The sequence below is a fragment of the Heptranchias perlo genome, chromosome 3, assembly GCF_035084215.1.
Source record: "Heptranchias perlo isolate sHepPer1 chromosome 3, sHepPer1.hap1, whole genome shotgun sequence".
Classification (NCBI taxonomy): Eukaryota; Metazoa; Chordata; class Chondrichthyes; order Hexanchiformes; family Hexanchidae; genus Heptranchias; species Heptranchias perlo.
This window is the reverse complement of record NC_090327.1, coordinates 67066607-67084501: the sequence shown is the minus strand read 5'-3', so window position 1 is coordinate 67084501 and position 17895 is coordinate 67066607. Positions and strand designations below refer to the sequence as shown.

At 37.8% G+C, this 17895-nt stretch overlaps 2 protein-coding genes across 2 annotated transcripts in view; one reads left to right on the top strand and one right to left on the bottom strand.

Annotated features, from left to right (window-relative positions):
• zgc:56231 (uncharacterized protein LOC406257 homolog) overlaps positions 1 to 17895 on the top strand; it is a 36705-nt gene that overhangs the window by 3295 nt on the left and 15515 nt on the right. The window contains exons 4-13 of the mRNA XM_067980080.1: positions 922 to 1041; positions 2008 to 2146; positions 4335 to 4519; positions 5694 to 5802; positions 11739 to 11948; positions 12801 to 12912; positions 13097 to 13168; positions 15164 to 15310; positions 16568 to 16733; positions 17238 to 17432. Of these exons, the coding sequence (XP_067836181.1) occupies positions 922 to 1041; positions 2008 to 2146; positions 4335 to 4519; positions 5694 to 5802; positions 11739 to 11948; positions 12801 to 12912; positions 13097 to 13168; positions 15164 to 15310; positions 16568 to 16733; positions 17238 to 17432 (1455 nt within the window). The remainder of the gene's footprint in view (positions 1 to 921; positions 1042 to 2007; positions 2147 to 4334; positions 4520 to 5693; positions 5803 to 11738; positions 11949 to 12800; positions 12913 to 13096; positions 13169 to 15163; positions 15311 to 16567; positions 16734 to 17237; positions 17433 to 17895) is intronic.
• Positions 1 to 17895, bottom strand: part of chchd7 (coiled-coil-helix-coiled-coil-helix domain containing 7) — a 134198-nt gene that overhangs the window by 107739 nt on the left and 8564 nt on the right. The window lies entirely within an intron of this gene.

Here is a 17895-nt window from a genome sequence, read left to right as displayed (position 1 = left end):
AACATTCAGATCAATAATATAGAAAAATGCATTTATTTCATGGCAAATGAGGTGGAAATCAATTTTTTTTTTAAAAAACTAAAATGCTGGAAATGCAGACCACTAGCATCTGAAAAGACTAAAGGTAGGCTAATATTTAGAAAATAAGATTATTTGGCTGAAAGTCATTACACAAAACAAGATTTGGGTGTAATTGGTTAATGTTGGTGGGGAAATAGTCCATTTTTGTGCCTTTTTTTAAAAAAAAAAGCTTACACTAAAACCACAAGTGGGAGCTTGACAGTATTAAAACAATATTGTAAAGAACAGGCAGGACCCTGCCACTATAAACACTCATCAGAAGTGTGAGGCTACTCTGCGTGACTCTAATCAAAATGTGCATCAGTGATCAGGTGTGCAGATTGCATTTAGAAACATAGAAAATACGAGCAGGAGCAGGCCATTCGGCCCTGTGAGCTTCCTCTGCCATTCAATATGATCGTGGCTCATCCTCTATCTCAATACCATATTCCTGCTCTCTCCCCATACCCCTTGATGCCTTTTGTCTAGAAATCTATCCAGCTCCTTCTTAAATATATTCAGTGACTTGTCCGACACAGCCTGTGGGGTGATTCCACAGGTTCACCACCCTCCTGAGTGAAGAAATTTTTCTTCTGTGTAAGGAATATGCAATACAAAGGGACCCAATGTTACTGGGTATTAATGAAAAGCTGTATGGGTTGTACATTTTCTGCAACCAAGGTTTTATCAGCACATTTATTAGAATTACATCAATAGGGTCTGTGGATAATTCCAGCCTATTGGATGTAAGCTAGTTGTACTCCTATTTGCTAAATAGATATCAGATATCTGTGTAAGTGATGTTGTTTTGTGATCTTGGCTCGAATTTTATTGACTTTGCAATCTTCATGCATGGTTTAGGACTGTGTAATAATAGAAGATTTGGAAACTGTTGTTTTGCAAGCACCTAAACATTCAACCACTATGAAGAATAGTGAAAGAGGCATTGGACAAGCTGTACATAAGTTTACATTTTCTCAGGTGAGTAACAGCTTTGTTATATTTTAGTAATGGTGATTGCTGGGAACTGCTCCTGATCACTGAGCTGTAATTGGTATTTGCATCTTGTCCTGTTTCATTTTGAAAATGGTTATTGATTTATAGAATTTACTTTTGAATTTTTTCCCTCTTTCCCCTTAAGTATTGTGCTCCACTGCAGTCACGAAGATATATTTCATAAAACAATTCAGAAAATTTGCTTGAATTGTTCAAAATTAAATCATTTTTTCTTCTACTGAAAATAAACTTTTGCCCACATTGGGTTTTTTTTGTCTTGGCTTTCCATCTTTTTTCTAAAAAGTATCCTTTGCCCATAGATTATAGTCAATAATACTAATTTATAGTTAAAAATGTTTGTTTACTTTTTGTATTCCATTACTCAAACCTGTAGATGCCAGAATAAAATACACTGAAGTATCACTTATACTGAATTAGCTTGTTTGTACATTGGGAATAGCTTCATAAAATGAAGATAATATCACTAAAACACAGAAACAGGTCTATGCCAGTGGTTATGTTCCGTACATGCCTCCTTCCAATTTACTTCGTCTCACCCTATCAACATATCCTTCATTCCTTTCTCCCTCATGTACTTATCTAGCTTCCCCTTAAATGCAATGATGCTATTCGCCTCAGTCACGTCACGTGGAAATGAGTTCCACTCTGAGTAAAGAAGTTTCTACCGGATTTATTAGTGACTATCTTGTCTTTATGGTTCCTAGTTTTGGGCTCCCCCACAAGAGGAAACATCCTCTCTACCCTATTGAACCACTTCATAATTTTGAAGACCTCCTATTAGGTCACCCCTCAGTCTTTTCTAGAGAAAAGAGTCTGTTCAGTCTTTCCTGATAGCTATGGATATTTAGTTTCTGCTCATCTGCCTTGCATTGGTCATAATTTAGAAGTTTATTAACATTCCTTTCCAGTTCTTTTATCATCTTTTGTTAGATCTTTGGGCATGAAACCAGTCAGAGAGAATTATTTGACGGCACTGTTAAAGATCTGGTTAAACAATTCCTCCAAGGGCAAAACAGTTTGGTGTTTACTTATGGAGTTACCAATGCTGGGAAGACCTACACTATTCAAGGTATGGAATTGGAGGGAGAAGAAACCTTAAAAAATATAAGGTACATAAAAGAATTATCACTGGTTATTGAGCTGCTTGTTTTCAAAAGGCCATGTACAATTTACACTTGATGTGTGCAACTCCGTTAATATCTGGTTACAATCCACAGTGTCTATTGACACCACTGTGTTAGCCAATAAGTTGGATGTGGGGTGGGACCAGCAGCAACGTCTAGTTTATAGCAAACTGAGTTTATTTCAACAGTGCAGTACAGCAAAGGATCTCTACGAACTACAGCAAACCAACTCATGGCCGAAACTACAGCAATATCTCCTGATAACAATAGGCTAATTTCTCCAGCAAACTGCAGTGAGTAGAAGATAGTTACATAATACAAATTATGTGCATAAACTCAATCTCCATCACTTGCAGCAGTGTGATTGACGGGGGAATTACCCAATCATCTCCATTCTGGCTGGGGATAGTGGTGTCACTATATGCAGCCTACAAACCATGGTTAAAATGTCCAAACTGTAATTACCTCCTTGACTATGGTAGTGTAATAATTAAATTCAATGTAGATTCCAATCAAAGGTAGTTGATTCTATTCCACACACTGCTGCTCGAGAGAAGACTTCCTCTGGCCATGTCGGAGGCTTTTTCAGTTTTGAAATCTTGAGCTCTGTTCTATGAATTAAGTAAGTTTGGATTCTATTCTAGTTCAGCATTGCCAACTGCTTCTGTAGGCAGACCTCGTGTCCCCTGTGATGTAGAGCATGCCTTTACCTGATCAATGTCTAGATAGATGATAGCAAGACCCATGGATTGAACAGCAAATCTGTGCCACTTTAACTTAATCAGAATGTATCATCTGCTGCCTCATGCTTGTTTTCAGAAGGGCAATTGACTATACACTCTTGGACCAAGGCTCAAGCTATAAACCAATACATAATTTATTTAATGTAGAATAGGTAAATGAACAGTGTTCCACACTAGTGTATTTACAGTAATTGCAAACTTTGCTATTCTTGCTGTCAAAATAATAGATACTTCTCAGAACTATCTTTTTGCCAGAGTCAAACTGACCTAATGTCTCTGCTGGTTGTAGACTGCCTTCTGAGGTAAACTCAGCCAATGAAGCATCATTCCAAATTATTTGAATCAAAACAAAGCCTATTCACAAAAAAATTACATCTTCCGTAATTATATTAGATGGCTAGCTACTGTCAATTGCATTAAAATGTTTGTTCCCTAGTTTGAAATATTTGATAGTTGGAACGTAACACTTCAACCATCAAGGGTACCATAAAACCAGTGCAGCCAATGTCTCCATTAAAGTATGTTAAAACTTCTGTTTGTTTGAAAGAAACCCAGATTCATCATTGACCTTTTGCATGCCCAAATGAAATATGTATTTTCTGTACCTTGCAGAAACCTGAATTAATCCTTTGTTACTAGTAATAAGGACTTCAAATTAATCTGATGGACTACTTACAGCTGCATTTGAAATGCTAAATTGTTGATAAAGGCCTGATTTATCTTATAAATCACTTTTCCTCCCCAATACATTGATGTTCTTTTGAAGGCAAGGTACCTAAAAATAGTTAGCCAGTGAAAATTCTGGTTTGTGATTAGATTCAAGCAATAACCAACCAATTGTCTGACCATAATTTAATGGTTTTATTGACAACTTTACATTGACTGGACACTTCCCATTGAATGGTCAATAGATCACAGCCATTTGTATCTTTGAGGGACTCCCTTTTTTGTTTAACTATATTTCTATTAACAATGTACATTCTCAGTTATTCTAGGTAAATCCATTTACCTAGAATATAATATCCAGAGGGATTTTTCCTATACTGATCATCTGGTGAAATAGCTTTGTCATCCACATCTTATCCTGTATTTCTAACAGTAACTTTCATATCGTGTGAACAAATGGTAAACAGCAGGAGACCAAGATACGTCTACTTCAATGTTTTTTATGGCCTAGGTGTGAAAACCATAATATTGAAGTCTTGACCTTTTCTAAAGTTACTAAAATTAAAGTGTTCAAAGCTTCAATTTCTGCAGCCAGTAATTCAATAGTTAAATATATCCCAATTTAAGATTTTCAGAAATTGAAATAATGACTTGCTCACCTATCTGTAAATTGTGGATGTTATTACCCCCCCGTTCAGATACTTATACTCTTGGTCAACCATAGGTACTGCTAAAGATGGTGGTATCTTGCCAAGGACACTGGACATGCTCTTTGATCACATAAAAGGCAAAACGTATCAAAAGATGGATTTAAAGCCACATATCTGTGATGAGATGTTAAAACTGGACTGTAACCAAATCTGGCAAGAAGAAGCTATCAAGACTGCAATCCTTTCCACACTGAGAAAGGTGATCTGATTCTGGAAATGAACACTGATTTTATGTTGTGAAACATTTTTTTTGGGGGGGTGCAGGGGGAAGTAGTGGCAATATTCATAAATTTTCTTTACAAATCAAAAACTTTTGTATTGTGTGCTGCAGAAATGTATGTGAACTGAGGCAAAATGTTGTAAACATAATTATATCTAATTTTCAGTAAATTGGGTCTTTTGCAAATGGCACCAAATTCTAATTGGAGCTGATGTGTTCCATTATAAAGACACATTGTGTAGCATTTACATCCCACAGTGGAAATGACCATAACTCTCCTATTTTGCTCATGAGTTAATCAGCTCATTATAAAATTCCTGTAGATAATTTTCATTTCACCAAGAATACATTTAGTCTCCCCCTTCTGTGCTAAGAGGAGAGTTAGTACTGCCTGCCTATTTCCATTATATGAAAAAGTGCTTCCTTTAAAATCACAAAGTACAATTGGGATGATTAGAAAACACTAAGATGTACTTCTCCTAATTGAGTCTTATACTAATGCTACAATAGAACAGGGTGAACTTGTGTTTACAAGGCCACTACCTTTTTTTAAAATAGGAGGTTCAAAGTTGATTATACTGCCAATGCCCTGTTTTTCATGTACAGATTAATGATGTTTTGGGTCTTAAATACAAATTAAACTTGTACACATTGTGGTGTGATATAATCCAGAGTTGCTGGTTCCACCTCCCAATAAATATGCAGTTCTCTGGTAACTCTTATGGTGATGCTTTTTCAATTTTTTTGAAGAACAGCTTGCTTAGATTATCTCTAGTTTAGTACAGCCTTTTATTTTTATTGGACCTGATTACTGACTGACCTGTTTAAGGGAAATGGGGTGGGGTAATTTTGGCCTGTTTTCAGTCTGTCCAAGATCAAACTTATTTGAAACCAACATAAAGGAGACATTTGAATGTTTGCCCAAATAGGTTAAGTTTCAAATTGATTGCTACTGTTGCACTATGTGGATCTTATAAAAGAAAGATGCAAAAATTTTTAGATATTTTAACTTTTTTTAAACTGGGTTAGCCATGATTATCAGGACAGAACCACTGGATTGTTTCAGTGCCATGTGCACTGCATATTTCAGAACAGGAATACGAATGGATATTGGAATGAAGGTCTAAGCATATAGCATCTCCTCCTCTTCTAGGAATCAGACTGTTGCCTTTTGAGGATGACCACAAACAAGAACAGCCAAAAGGATCTGGCACAGCCAAGCTCCATCACTCCAGCAATATCTGTAGCCTTTGATCAGCTAGGTACCTTTATTTTTCTAAGATTTTAATGGAGCCTGCTCTACATGGAAAGATTTGATGTGTATACGTGAGTGTTTTGTCAAAGGATTTATTTTGCACAATTAACAACTAAATGATTTGTGCTTTATGTTGACTCATACCTATCATAGACTGCAGAATTTGGCGGTAGCAGTGTTGGAATGATCACTTTATAATTTAAGATTATTATAGTAGATAAGGAAATGGCAGCATTATCTGATGAATGCTTTGTTTCAGTATTAGAGGGTTAAGTCCTCAAAAGCTTATAGATGAGGAAGTAGAAGGGCAACCAATTGATATATGCAGTAATAAAATAGTTAGGGGGCTGAGGTTGCTAAAAAATAATCCATGACCAAATGGTACATATCCTAGAATTCTGAAAGAGGTTAGTGAGGAATTAGCAGAACTAAACATTTAGAGACAGGAGCTATGCCAAAGGATTGGAGAGTGGCAAATATACTTTTTCAAAAGGGGGGACAAGAGATAAGCCAGATGATTTTTGGTTACCCTTATGTCAGTAGTAGGAAATGACTAGAGACCATAATTGGAGATAAAAATAAATGAATACCAAGGCATAGGCTGAACAGAGATAGGACAACATAGATTTGTGAAGACTAAAACTTGAAAAGGAGCAGAGAGACTTGGGATTCAGATACAATTTTTTAAAATGGACATGTTAATCAAGCTTTTTTAAAAATAAAAAGTGCAACTGGGGTCCTAGTGAGTACAAAAGCAGAGGTAAGGCTAAACTTGCACGTCACCAGTTAGGCCACCATTAGAACTTAAGATGTCAAGGTCATGAGGGTGTAAAATTGAATAATACGCTACCAGGGATGAGAGGATTTAATTCTGAGATTACTAAGGAAACATGGGCTCTTTTCATTAGAGCAGCAAAGGTTAGAGGAGCTAGGATATCTACGGTGTTCAAAATTATGAAGGGTTTTGATAGATCTTCCTCCCGCTGTTCTTATTTCCACTAGTCAGTGCATCACTAACGAGAGGATGTAAATTTAAAGATTACAAAATGAACGAAGGGAGAATTTCCAAGGATTTTTTTTTAAACCGAGGCAATGTCCTAACCTCTATCAGGAGGAGTGGTGGAATGAGAATCCATATTTGCTTTTAAAAGGGAATTGGATAAATATTATCAAACTTTTTTTTATATTTTTAAAAAAAGGACAGGGGAATGGGACTCGGTGGATGGTTCTTTCAGAAAACTAGCCCAGGTGTGATGGTTTGTGATTTTCTGTGATTCTGGGGGGAATACAATAGATATAGTTTGAATGAACTTAAAACATTTGATAATCCCATTTAAGAAATTGGTTGAGAAAATTGGGGCCATTGGCATAAAGGGGAAAGTGGTCATATGGATCGAGATGGCTGAAAGGTTGTACTAAATTAATGTTTCTTGGATTAGGAAGCACTGGCTACCTGTCTCAAAGTCTGCTGATACATCAGAGTAGAAAACTTCCAGAAGAATGCTGAAAATGTCAGAATATATACAGGCTAGGAGAATGGGCCGATGCAGTTTTAATACAGAAAAGTGAGCTAATACAATTTTTAGAATAATAAAGATTGGAAACATACTTTTTTAAATGGGTAAATGTCTCAATGCAGTGGGAGTGTAAAGGGATTAGGTGTGCATACATAAATAAGCAGGTGAACAGCATTTCTTTTACCCTAAAAATTCATTTAAGGAGGCGAATGGGATTTTGGTGTTTATATCAAGGAATTGTATAGAAATAATGACTGTGTATAATATAGCTAGACCACATTTTAAATACTGTCTGTAGTTTCTGATTACATAGAATGTACAGCACAGAATCAGGCCATTTGGCCCGATCGGTCCATGTCTGTGTTTATGCTCCACATGAGCTTCCTCCCACCCTACTTCAACTAATCCTATCAGCATATCCTTCTTCCATCTTCATGTGTTTATCTAGCTTGCCCTTAAATGCATCTATACCAGTCGCCTCAACTATTCCTTGTGATATTGTGTTCCACATGCTAACCACTCTCTGGGTAAAGAAGTTTCTCCTGAATTCCCAATTGGATTTATTAGTGACTATCTTACATTTATGGCCCCTAGTTCTGGTCTGCCTTGCAAGTGGAAACATCTTCTCTACATCTACCCTTTTATAATCTTAAAGACCTCTATCAGGTTATCCATCAGTTATTTCCTGATTGGTATAACTTCAGTTCTGGTATTATCCTAGTAAATCTTTTTTGCCCCTTCTCCAGTGCCTCGATACCCTTTTTATAATATGGAGACCTGAACTGTTCACAGTAGGCTAAGTGTGAACTTCTCTGCTTTTCAATTCTATCCCTCTAGAAATGAACCCCAGTGCTTGGTTTGCTTTTTTTTTAATGGCCTTATTAACCTGCGTTGCTACTTTGCAATTTGTGTATGTGTACCCCATGATCCCTCTGCTCCTCGACCCCATTTAGTTTCTTATTTTCCAAGGAGTATGCGGTCTCCTTATTCTTTCTACCATAATGTACCACCTCACTTATCTATATTGAAATTAATTTGCCAATTACATGCCCATTCTGCAAATTTATTAATGTGTTCCTTTTTATTTTGTCTCAATCCTCCGTGTTAACTATACCCTTCCCCCCACTCCCCCCTCCAATTTGGTGTCGTCTGCAAATTTTGAAATTGTACTCCCGGGTCCAAATTGTTAATGTAAATAGTGAACAACAGTGGTCCTAGCACCAATCCTTGTGGAACATCACTTCCTACCTTTGTCAGTCTGAGTCACTAACTTTAACCCCTACGCTCTGTTTTCTGTTTTTGTAGCCAGCTTGCTATCCATTCTGCTACCTGTCTCCTGACTGCACGTGCTCTGACTTTAGTCATGAGTCTACTATTTGGTACCTTTTATCAAAGGCCTTTTGAAAATCCAAACCTATTACATCTACTGCATTAACCTTGTCTATCCTTTCTGTTACTACTTCAAAGAATTCAATAAGGTTGGCCAAGATTGACCTTCCCTTTTGAAATCCATGCTGGCTATACTTTTCAGTTTCTAGGTGTTTTTCTATGATATCTTTGAACAAGGATTCTGTTATATTTCCTACCACAGATGTTAAGCTAATTGGTCTATAGTTCCCTGGACTTGTTCAAACTTCTATTTCTGCTATTGCTTCCTTAACTTATTTTAATATGCACAGAAGCAATCCATCTGGACCAGGGGTCTTATCCTCTTAAGTTTGATTTAGTTTAGTAATTATTTCCCCTCATTCCATCTTAAATGTCTTTTTTTTTTGATAATTTCTTCTAATGTCCTGCCCACTGTGTTTGCCTCCCTGGTAAATACTGAGACAAAGTAATTATTTAACATGTCATTACCTGTGAGTTTTTATAGTGTATATCCCTTCGTGGCCCTATCTTTATTCTGATTTTTTTTTCTTGTGTCTGTAGAATATGTTACAAAATTAAATATGAAAATAATAGTTTCTCTTTTCCTTAATTGTTTTTTGACCTTTCCAAACCCTTTTTGTCGTCCTCCTTGTGTATGCCTTTTCCTTTTTAGTTTCAAGTTTGCTCATGTCTTTCCATCCATGGTGTATTGTTGCTGGCTGGTTTGTTTTTGTTTTTTAGTGGGATATATTTCTCCTGGACCCTCTTGATCACTGTTTTAAATGTTCCCCATTGCTGTTCTATTTCTTTGTCAGTAAATTTTTCCAGTTTATTTTCTAGTCTCATTCTCATTCCCCCTTAAAATCAACTTTTTTTCCAATTCATTACTTGGTTTTTGTCTTTCTTATGTCCTTCTCAATCTTTATCTTAAACCTTATGATCGCTATTGCCTAGATGTTCCCCTGCACTTTCTTCTCATCTGTTTTAGTTCATTTCCCATTACTAGATCCAGCAGCACTTCCTCTCTTGGGCTTTTTACATACTGGGTGAGAAATGAGACGTGCACACATTGTTTAAAAACTCCATTCCCTATGCTCCTTTACCTGCCTCTTGCCACACTAAATGCCCTGGAGAAAGTGCCACACAATTTACCAGGGATGAGGGTCTGAGTTATGAAGCAAGATTAAAGCTATTGGGGCTGTATTCTCTTGAACTGAGAAAATTGGGAGATTTGATAGTTATTCAAAATGATAAAGGACCAGACGCACTAAATAAATACAGATAAATTGATTGGCAAATCAAAAACACAAGGCTGTTATCTCAAAATAAATACTAATGGTGATTAGGAACTTTTTCACCTATCATTGGAATGCTTTTCACAAGTAGTGACCAATTACAGCATTCAGAAACATGCTAGATCATTATAGATATGGGGAGAAAGCAGGAAATTGGGGCTAAGCAAATTCAGCCCCTGATAGGTGTCATAGGAAAAGGAGTAGGCCATTCAGCCCCTCGTGCCTGCTGGGCCATTTGATAAGATCATGGCTGATCTGTGATCTAGCTCCATATACCTGCCTTTGGCCCATATCCCTTAATACCTTTGGTTGCCAAAAAGCTATCCATCTCCGATTTAAATTTAGCAATTGAACTAGTATCAATTGCCGTTTGCGGAAGAGAGTTCCAAACTTCTACCACCCTTTGTGTGTAGAAATGTTTTCTAATCTCACTCCTGAAAGGTCTGGCTCTAATTTTTGGACTGTGCCCCCTACTCTTAAAATCCCCAACCAGCGGAAATAGTTTTTCTCTATCCACCCTATGTGTTCTCCTTAATATCTTAAACTTCGATCAGATCACCTTCTAAACTCCAGAGAATACAACCCCAATTTGTGTAATCTCTCCTCGTAACTTAACCCTTGAAGTTCAGGTATCATTCTGACACCCCAAAGCCTTTCCACCATCTACAAGGCACAAGTCAGGAGTGTGATGGAATACTCTCCACTTGCCTGGATGAGTGCAGCTCCAACAACACTCAGAAGCTCGACACCATCCAGGACAAAGCAGCCTGCTTGATTGGCACCCTATCCACCACCCTAAACATTCACTCCCTTCACCACCGGCTGCAGTGTGTACCATCCACAGGATGCACTGCAGCAACTCGCCAAGGCTTCTTCGACAGCACCTCCCAAACCTGCGACCTCTACCACCTAGAAGGACAATAGCAGCAGGCACATGGGAACAACACCACCTGTACGTTACCCTCCAAGTCACACACCATCCCGACTTGGAAATATATCGCCGTTCCTTCATCGTCGCAGGGTCAAAATCCTGGAACACCCTTCCTAAAAGCACTGTGGGAGAACCGTCACCACACGGACTGCAGCGGTTCAAGAAGGCGGCTCACCACCACCTTCTTGAGGGCAATTAGGGATGGGAAATAAATGCTGGCCTCTCCAGTGATGCCCACATCCTATGAACGAATTTAAAAAAAAAACCCTACGCTGCACTCCCTCCAAGGCCAATATGTCTTTCTGAAGGTGCGGTGCCCAGAACTGCTCACAGTACTCCAGGTGCGGTCTAACCAGGGTTTTGTATAGCTGCAGCATAACTTCTGCCCTCTTGTACTCTAATCGTCTAGATATAAAAGCCAGCATTCCATTAGCCTTGTTGATTATTTTCTGCACCTGTTCATGACACTTCAATGATCTACGTACCTGAACCTGTCTCCCACTGCCATGCTATCCAACACTCAGCTGAAGATGTTCTTCACTGTTGCAACAGTTAGTAATTTTTTTTTTTTAGGTGGACAGATTTCAATGAATCAGGAATTTTTTTTTTTCCCCTTCACCATATCTTATGAAAGACCAGCAAGTCTCTTTCCCACTCTTGATTGGAACTTACATTTGTGACTTGGGCTTCAACTTTCAATGCAATAACAGCCTTACTTTAAGCTTAACATTGGTGGTAGAAGCCTAATTGCCTGTAATCTCAATTGTAGTAGTTGTTGTTTGAGAGTACTTGAAAGGTTTAAATGATCTAACCTTTATTTCAAACTTTTTAGACACAGAAAAGCATTCTGAAGTCATCTGGACAGCATCTGATACAGGCCTCACTGATCAAAGACCACTGAGATATTCAGTATGGGTTTCATTTTGTGAGATTTACAATGAATATGTATATGACCTATTGGATGCAATACCAACTTTAAAAAGCCAGAAACGTCAAAACCTGCGAGTCTGTGAAAATCAGAAAGGAAATAGTTACGTTAAAGGTGCAGCCTAATCTTCTTAATGAGCTGTTGCATAAATAAAAAGGATTTATTACTGTTGAGATTTAAAATGGGCTTCCCTGGTGGGTAAAGACCATCCTAATATAGTACTAAATCATACAGACCAGAAGGTCCAAGGTTTGATTCCCAGTAGGGGGATTACTTAAGTAGGCAAACAATGCAAACATTTTTCTCAAGTCGCACAAACAGTATTAAGATGAATGATCTGTTTATGGTGGCTGAGGGATGAATGTTGATTAGGACACTGGGAGAACTACCTGCTCTTTGACTAGTGCCATGGGATTTTTAATCTGAACAGGCAGAATGGGGCCTCTGTTTAACATCTCATTTGAAGGATAGCATCTCCAACAATGGAGTATAACTTGAGAGTCACAGCAGTCATCCAGAATTTGAACATGTAGCCTTTTGACACAAAATTGAAAATGCTACCATCTTAGTCAAGCTGACATCAGAGCTGGGAAAGGAAAATTGGGCAGGGTTCCTGTCCTGAGTTATTATCTGACTCTTGCTAGAAAGTGTGCATTTTTTAATATTTCCTTTTATAAAAAAACTCAAGCTCAACTGATGGCCATCATAGTCAAGTGGTATTTGCTATCTGGCTCATAAATTAAAAATACCCACTTGGGCGAGGTACTGGAGGGCTGATGGCTCTCGAGGAACTGTACCCCAGCAGGAGCTGATCCTTTCAAGAGAGGAAAATGATTTTTTTTTTTTTGCTGCATTTCTTTGAATAGAAATCAGGCCATTGTATAAATGTCTAACCTTCTGGAAACAGTTGATGACTATATTTATTCTGGTTTAAAGTCTGTGCTTGAATTGTTCTGAATATTTCAGATCTAAAGTGGATCAACATTACTAGCTCAGATGAAGCTTTCAAATTCCTAAAAATAGGAAATAAAAATCGAAGCTTGGCTTCCACCAAAATGAACCAACAGTCAAGCCGAAGGTATGTATATAATTCTGACTGTTACTACCATAGATTGGTCTGAAGTAATTGGTTAGTTAAGTTTACTGAATTTTTTTAAACTAAGATTTTGTTTGGGCCAGTTAATTCTATATTAAAATTTTGAATCTTGAAATCAAAATACTTGTATAACAAATCTGGTTAGTCTGAAATTTCCTTTTTACAGTCACAGCATATTCTCTATTCGACTGATGGAAATAATTGGTGAAGACAAGCCCCATGTTATCAGGACTTCTGAGTGAGTTGCCACTTTTCTCGTTCCCCTCTCATCTCCTGTCATTCTCTCTCTCCAAGCTCGTCTTGACCACCCAACATCCCTTCCTGGCCCCCATGTTAGCTGATATTGTTACTGGTTCTTCTCTCAGGTACTGTCCCCCTCCACCACCCCCTACCTTTTGAAATCTGCCATCATCACCCCCCTCGGGGGGGGGGGAACCCACCCTCTGTCCTTACAAACTACTGCCCCATCTCCAAACTCCCTTTCCTCTCCAGTCCTTGACCGTGTTGTCACCTCCCAAATCCGTGCCCATTTTTCCTGCAACATCAGGTTTCTGCCCCTGCCACAGTACTGAAATGGCCCTTATCAAAGTCATAGGTGACATCCTATGTGACTGTGATGGTGGTAAACTATCCCTTCTCAACCTGTCTGCAGCCTTTCTCCAACACCTGTCCTCCGTTGTCCAGCTGGGTGGGAATGCCCTTGCCTGGATCCATTCTTTATCCATCAAGTCATAGCCAGAGAATCACCTGCAATGGCTTCTCTTCCTGCCCCTGCACAATTATCTTGAGTCACCCAAGGATCTATCTTTGGCCCCCTCCTATTTCTCATCTACATGCTGCCCCTCGGTGACATCATCCATAAACACGTCAGGTTCCACGTGTATGCTGATGCCACCCATCTCCCGCATCCTCTGACTCTGATTCACCAAACTGCTTGTCTGACATCCAGTACTGGATGAGTAAACGTTTTGTCCAACTAAATATTGGAAAGGCCGAAGCCATTGTCTTTGCTCCCCGCCACAAACTCTGTTCCCTAGCCATCGACTCAATCCTGCTCCCTGGCCACTGTCTGAGGCTGGACCAGACCATTTGCAACCTTGGTGTCCTATTTGACCCCCTCCAGATGAGCTTCCAACCACATCGGCTCCATCACCAAGACTGCCTATTTCCGCCTCCATAACATCTCTATCTCTCTATGTTCCTTAAAACCTCTTTGACCAAGCTTTGGTCATCTGCCCTAATACCTCCTTATGTGGCTTGGTGTCAAATTTTGATTGATTAACACTCCTGTGAAGCACCTTGGGACATTTTACTATGTGAAAGGCGCTATATAAATGAATCTTTTTTTTTAAAAAAGAAACTAATGAATGACATCAATTATTTTATTCACTTTTTCTGATTGCTGTCTTACCGTTGTAGATTGGAAGCTGAAAGAAAACCTGCAGTCTTAAGTATGGGTGCTGTTCTGTACCAGGGCATCACGCTAGCGAGTTGTGTTTGATTAAAAGTGCAAAAGGCTAGGATTTACCCACTTACTCCCTCAACAAAGATGAGGAATGTAGAAATATGTCCTGTTGAACAGTCTGTAGCTCATGAGAAGCCATGATCTCATTGAATGGTGTAATAGGCTCGAGGGGCTAAATGGCCTCCTCCTCCTATTCCTATAGCTGAAAAATGGAGTAGGTACAACTAGGTTTAAAGAAAAGAGATATCTTGCATTGGTATAACGCCTTTCATGATCTCAGGATGTCCCGAAGTACTTTTGAAGTGTAGTCACCTTTTGTAATGTAGGAAACCTGGCAACCAATTAGCACGCAGCAAGGTCCCACAAACAGGAATGAGATAAATAACCAGATAATCCATTTTAGTGATGGTAGTTGAGGGATAAATATTGGCCAATCCACTGTGGAGAATTTCCCCTCTCTTCGTAATAGTGCCATGGGATCTTTTACACCCACCTGAGCGGGCAGACAGGTGTTTAACATCTCATCTGAAAGACTGCACCTTGGACAATGCAGCTCTCCCTCAGTATTTCACTGAAGTGTCAGCCTGGATTTTGTGCTTCAGTCTCTGGAGTGGGGCTTGAACCCACAACCTTCAACTTGGATAGCGTGCTACCACTAAGCCATGGCTAACATTTAGCAGATCAGTTCATAACTTTGGTGATATTTTACTTTAAAGGGGAAATACACTTTTGTCAATGGCTAAGAATTTATATTTTTGATGAATATAGGCTGTCCTTTTGTGACTTGGCTGGGTCAGAGCGTTGTGACAAAGCACAAACTTTTGGAGACAGACTGAAAGAGGCAGGAAACATCAATAATTCTCTCCTTATCCTTGGCAAATGTATTTCTGCACTCCGGCAGAAGCAGCAGAATAAGTAAGTAATGCAATAAATTAGATCACTTGGATTAATTTGGTGAGTGGAAAGACTTGGCAGAATCACAAGTTAATATAAATAGCCATTTCTCCTTCAAACACATGTACATTGAAGTTTTCTTTTCAATTTGAATTGTGAAACCTAGTGTAATTTTCATTGCATCAAAACAGTGAGTTACTGTTTTTATTTTGTGCAGGCCTAACTATGTTCTGCAGTTATGGATTTATGACTCAATTTTGCTTTCCAGCAAAAGCTCCCATCTCCAATTTTAGGGAATGTAATGATTATAATTTTGACTTTTTTACAAATGAAGTTAAAACAAATTGTTACTTGCCTTTTTAATATATTGTAAACTGAAGGATCCAGCTAATCCACATTCCTAACATCATATTTTTTAAATGGTCCCATGAATGCTACCTTTTGGTACCTATATCTAAAAGCCTGATGCTCAAAGTATATTAAATTGCCCTGTTTTATTGATATTAACTATACTTCTGTAACACAGCAAGGTGCTAATTATTCCATTTTGGCTTTGGGCTTGCTGCAGTGCCATATGGTAGTGAGAAGACAATAAATACAGTAATCAAAACTACTTGTAGGCATTTTGCAAATTGGGGAAGGGAGTTGGAATTTTTTTTAAAAATAAGGCTAAATAAATGGGTATGTATTTAATCCAACATTAGTAATTATTGAGGGAAAAAACCTTGCTCTATTATCCCTGTAGTAGGGTGATTTTATCGCAGTCTTCAAATTTGTATAGATAGAAATTTTTTTTCCCCCTGAGCACATTGCCAATGCTTTAGAAAATTTGGAAAATGTCAATCCATTTTGTGATAGTAGAATTTGCATAAACATTCTATGTTGTGAAGTGTTTCCTATTAACATGGCAGTTAATGATTTAACTCCACACGGGTTTGGTTTAGTAGGACTAAATATGGATTTACCCATATAACTTAGATTAATGTGTTCAACTGTTCAATTAAATTTTAAATAGATTGAAACTGATTTCATTTTAATAATTCATTAAATATTGAATGCTTATTTTGTAATTGTCCCCAGTGAAATTCTTCCTGAATTCCAAGATCAGATTCTATATATCTCTTGCATTTGAGGAAAAACTCTTAAGCTAAACCTACATCTTCTTTGTTTTTCACTTCCTATTTTTATTTGGTAAAGTCTTGGTATTTGCTTGGAAGGAATTGAACACAGAAATCTCTTTCGTACTATTTCTAACATGACCTATCTTTTGGCTACTAGACTGAAACCAATTGTTGTCCCTTTCCGAGAGAGCAAATTGACGCGTCTCTTTCAAGCTTTTTTTTCTGGCAAAGGCAAAGCTTGTATGATTATTAATATAAACCAGTGTGCTTCCATGTATGATGAGACACTCCATGTAATGAAATTTTCAGCAATTGCTAAGCAGGTAAGGTATCATTCATTGCTTTTTGTCTTGCCTTTGAAGACATTGTCCTGGATTTTAAAGATTATTTTTGTTCATATTATAGAAATTTTTATTATAGAAATTATACTCAACAAGAAAAATAAAAACATGCAAATGTAATACTCAATTGTACATAATATTTCAGTTCACATGCATAACAAATACACTTGTATAAATTAGTGGAATCCTTCAAATATTACCTTGTTTCCATTCTGTTAAAAGACTTTGGTCTTCAAAGTCTGTCTGCAGAAAGAATATATATTCTGAGCAATTGTAATTTGCTAAGTTTTAAAAATCAATCAACATTTTACAATTTAAATGTTTCCTCGTAGAAAAGCTCAAACATTTATGAACCAGCCATCAGAATATTGCAATGAACATACTTCTAGCACATTGATCATATCCTTGCCATGAATAGGAAGTTGTGAAGGATAGTTACTGAACACATGTCCAAGTAAGCTGTTCCTAGAAATGCTTCTTTTTCAGATAGTTCAGATAATTCACCCAAAAGGAAACCTCCAACTTATTGATCCAATGAATGGGAGAGATGCCAGTATGATGGTATGCACTGATCTCAGTGAAACACTCACTGCTGAGAATTGCTTTTCTGAAGATCTAATCATTAAAGATGAAGAGGAGCAGGAAGATGAAGAGCTGGATGTTACCACCTTGGGCCGCGAAGTAACTTTTTTTCTTCTCTTCAGCTCCCTTTTGAGCCTGTGTATAAAATGGACTGTACTAACTGTAGTCAACTTTTAGTTATCAAAAATAATAGAATATTGATAGACTGATGCTGTCTGTAACCTGTTAATGGAGTATCCCCCTGGGAAAAAAAATCAATGCATTGATCTTGAGATGGTGGGGAGGAAAGGATAGAGCAATTAAGTAAAAGACAGACAAACTTTCATTTATATAGCACCTTTCACTACTTCTGGACATCCCAAAGTGCTTCACAGCCAATTAAGTACTTTTTTGAAGTGTAGTCACTGTTGTAGCAGTAGTTATTTGGATTTGAGCTTACCATATGCATATATTAAACCAGGCATCAGAAAAACTGAATTTAAAGTAACGAGGGGAAAGCCAATTACAGTATTGCCAAAATAAAACTGGAAGAGGGAAAACGTTATTTAAAACTTGATGCATG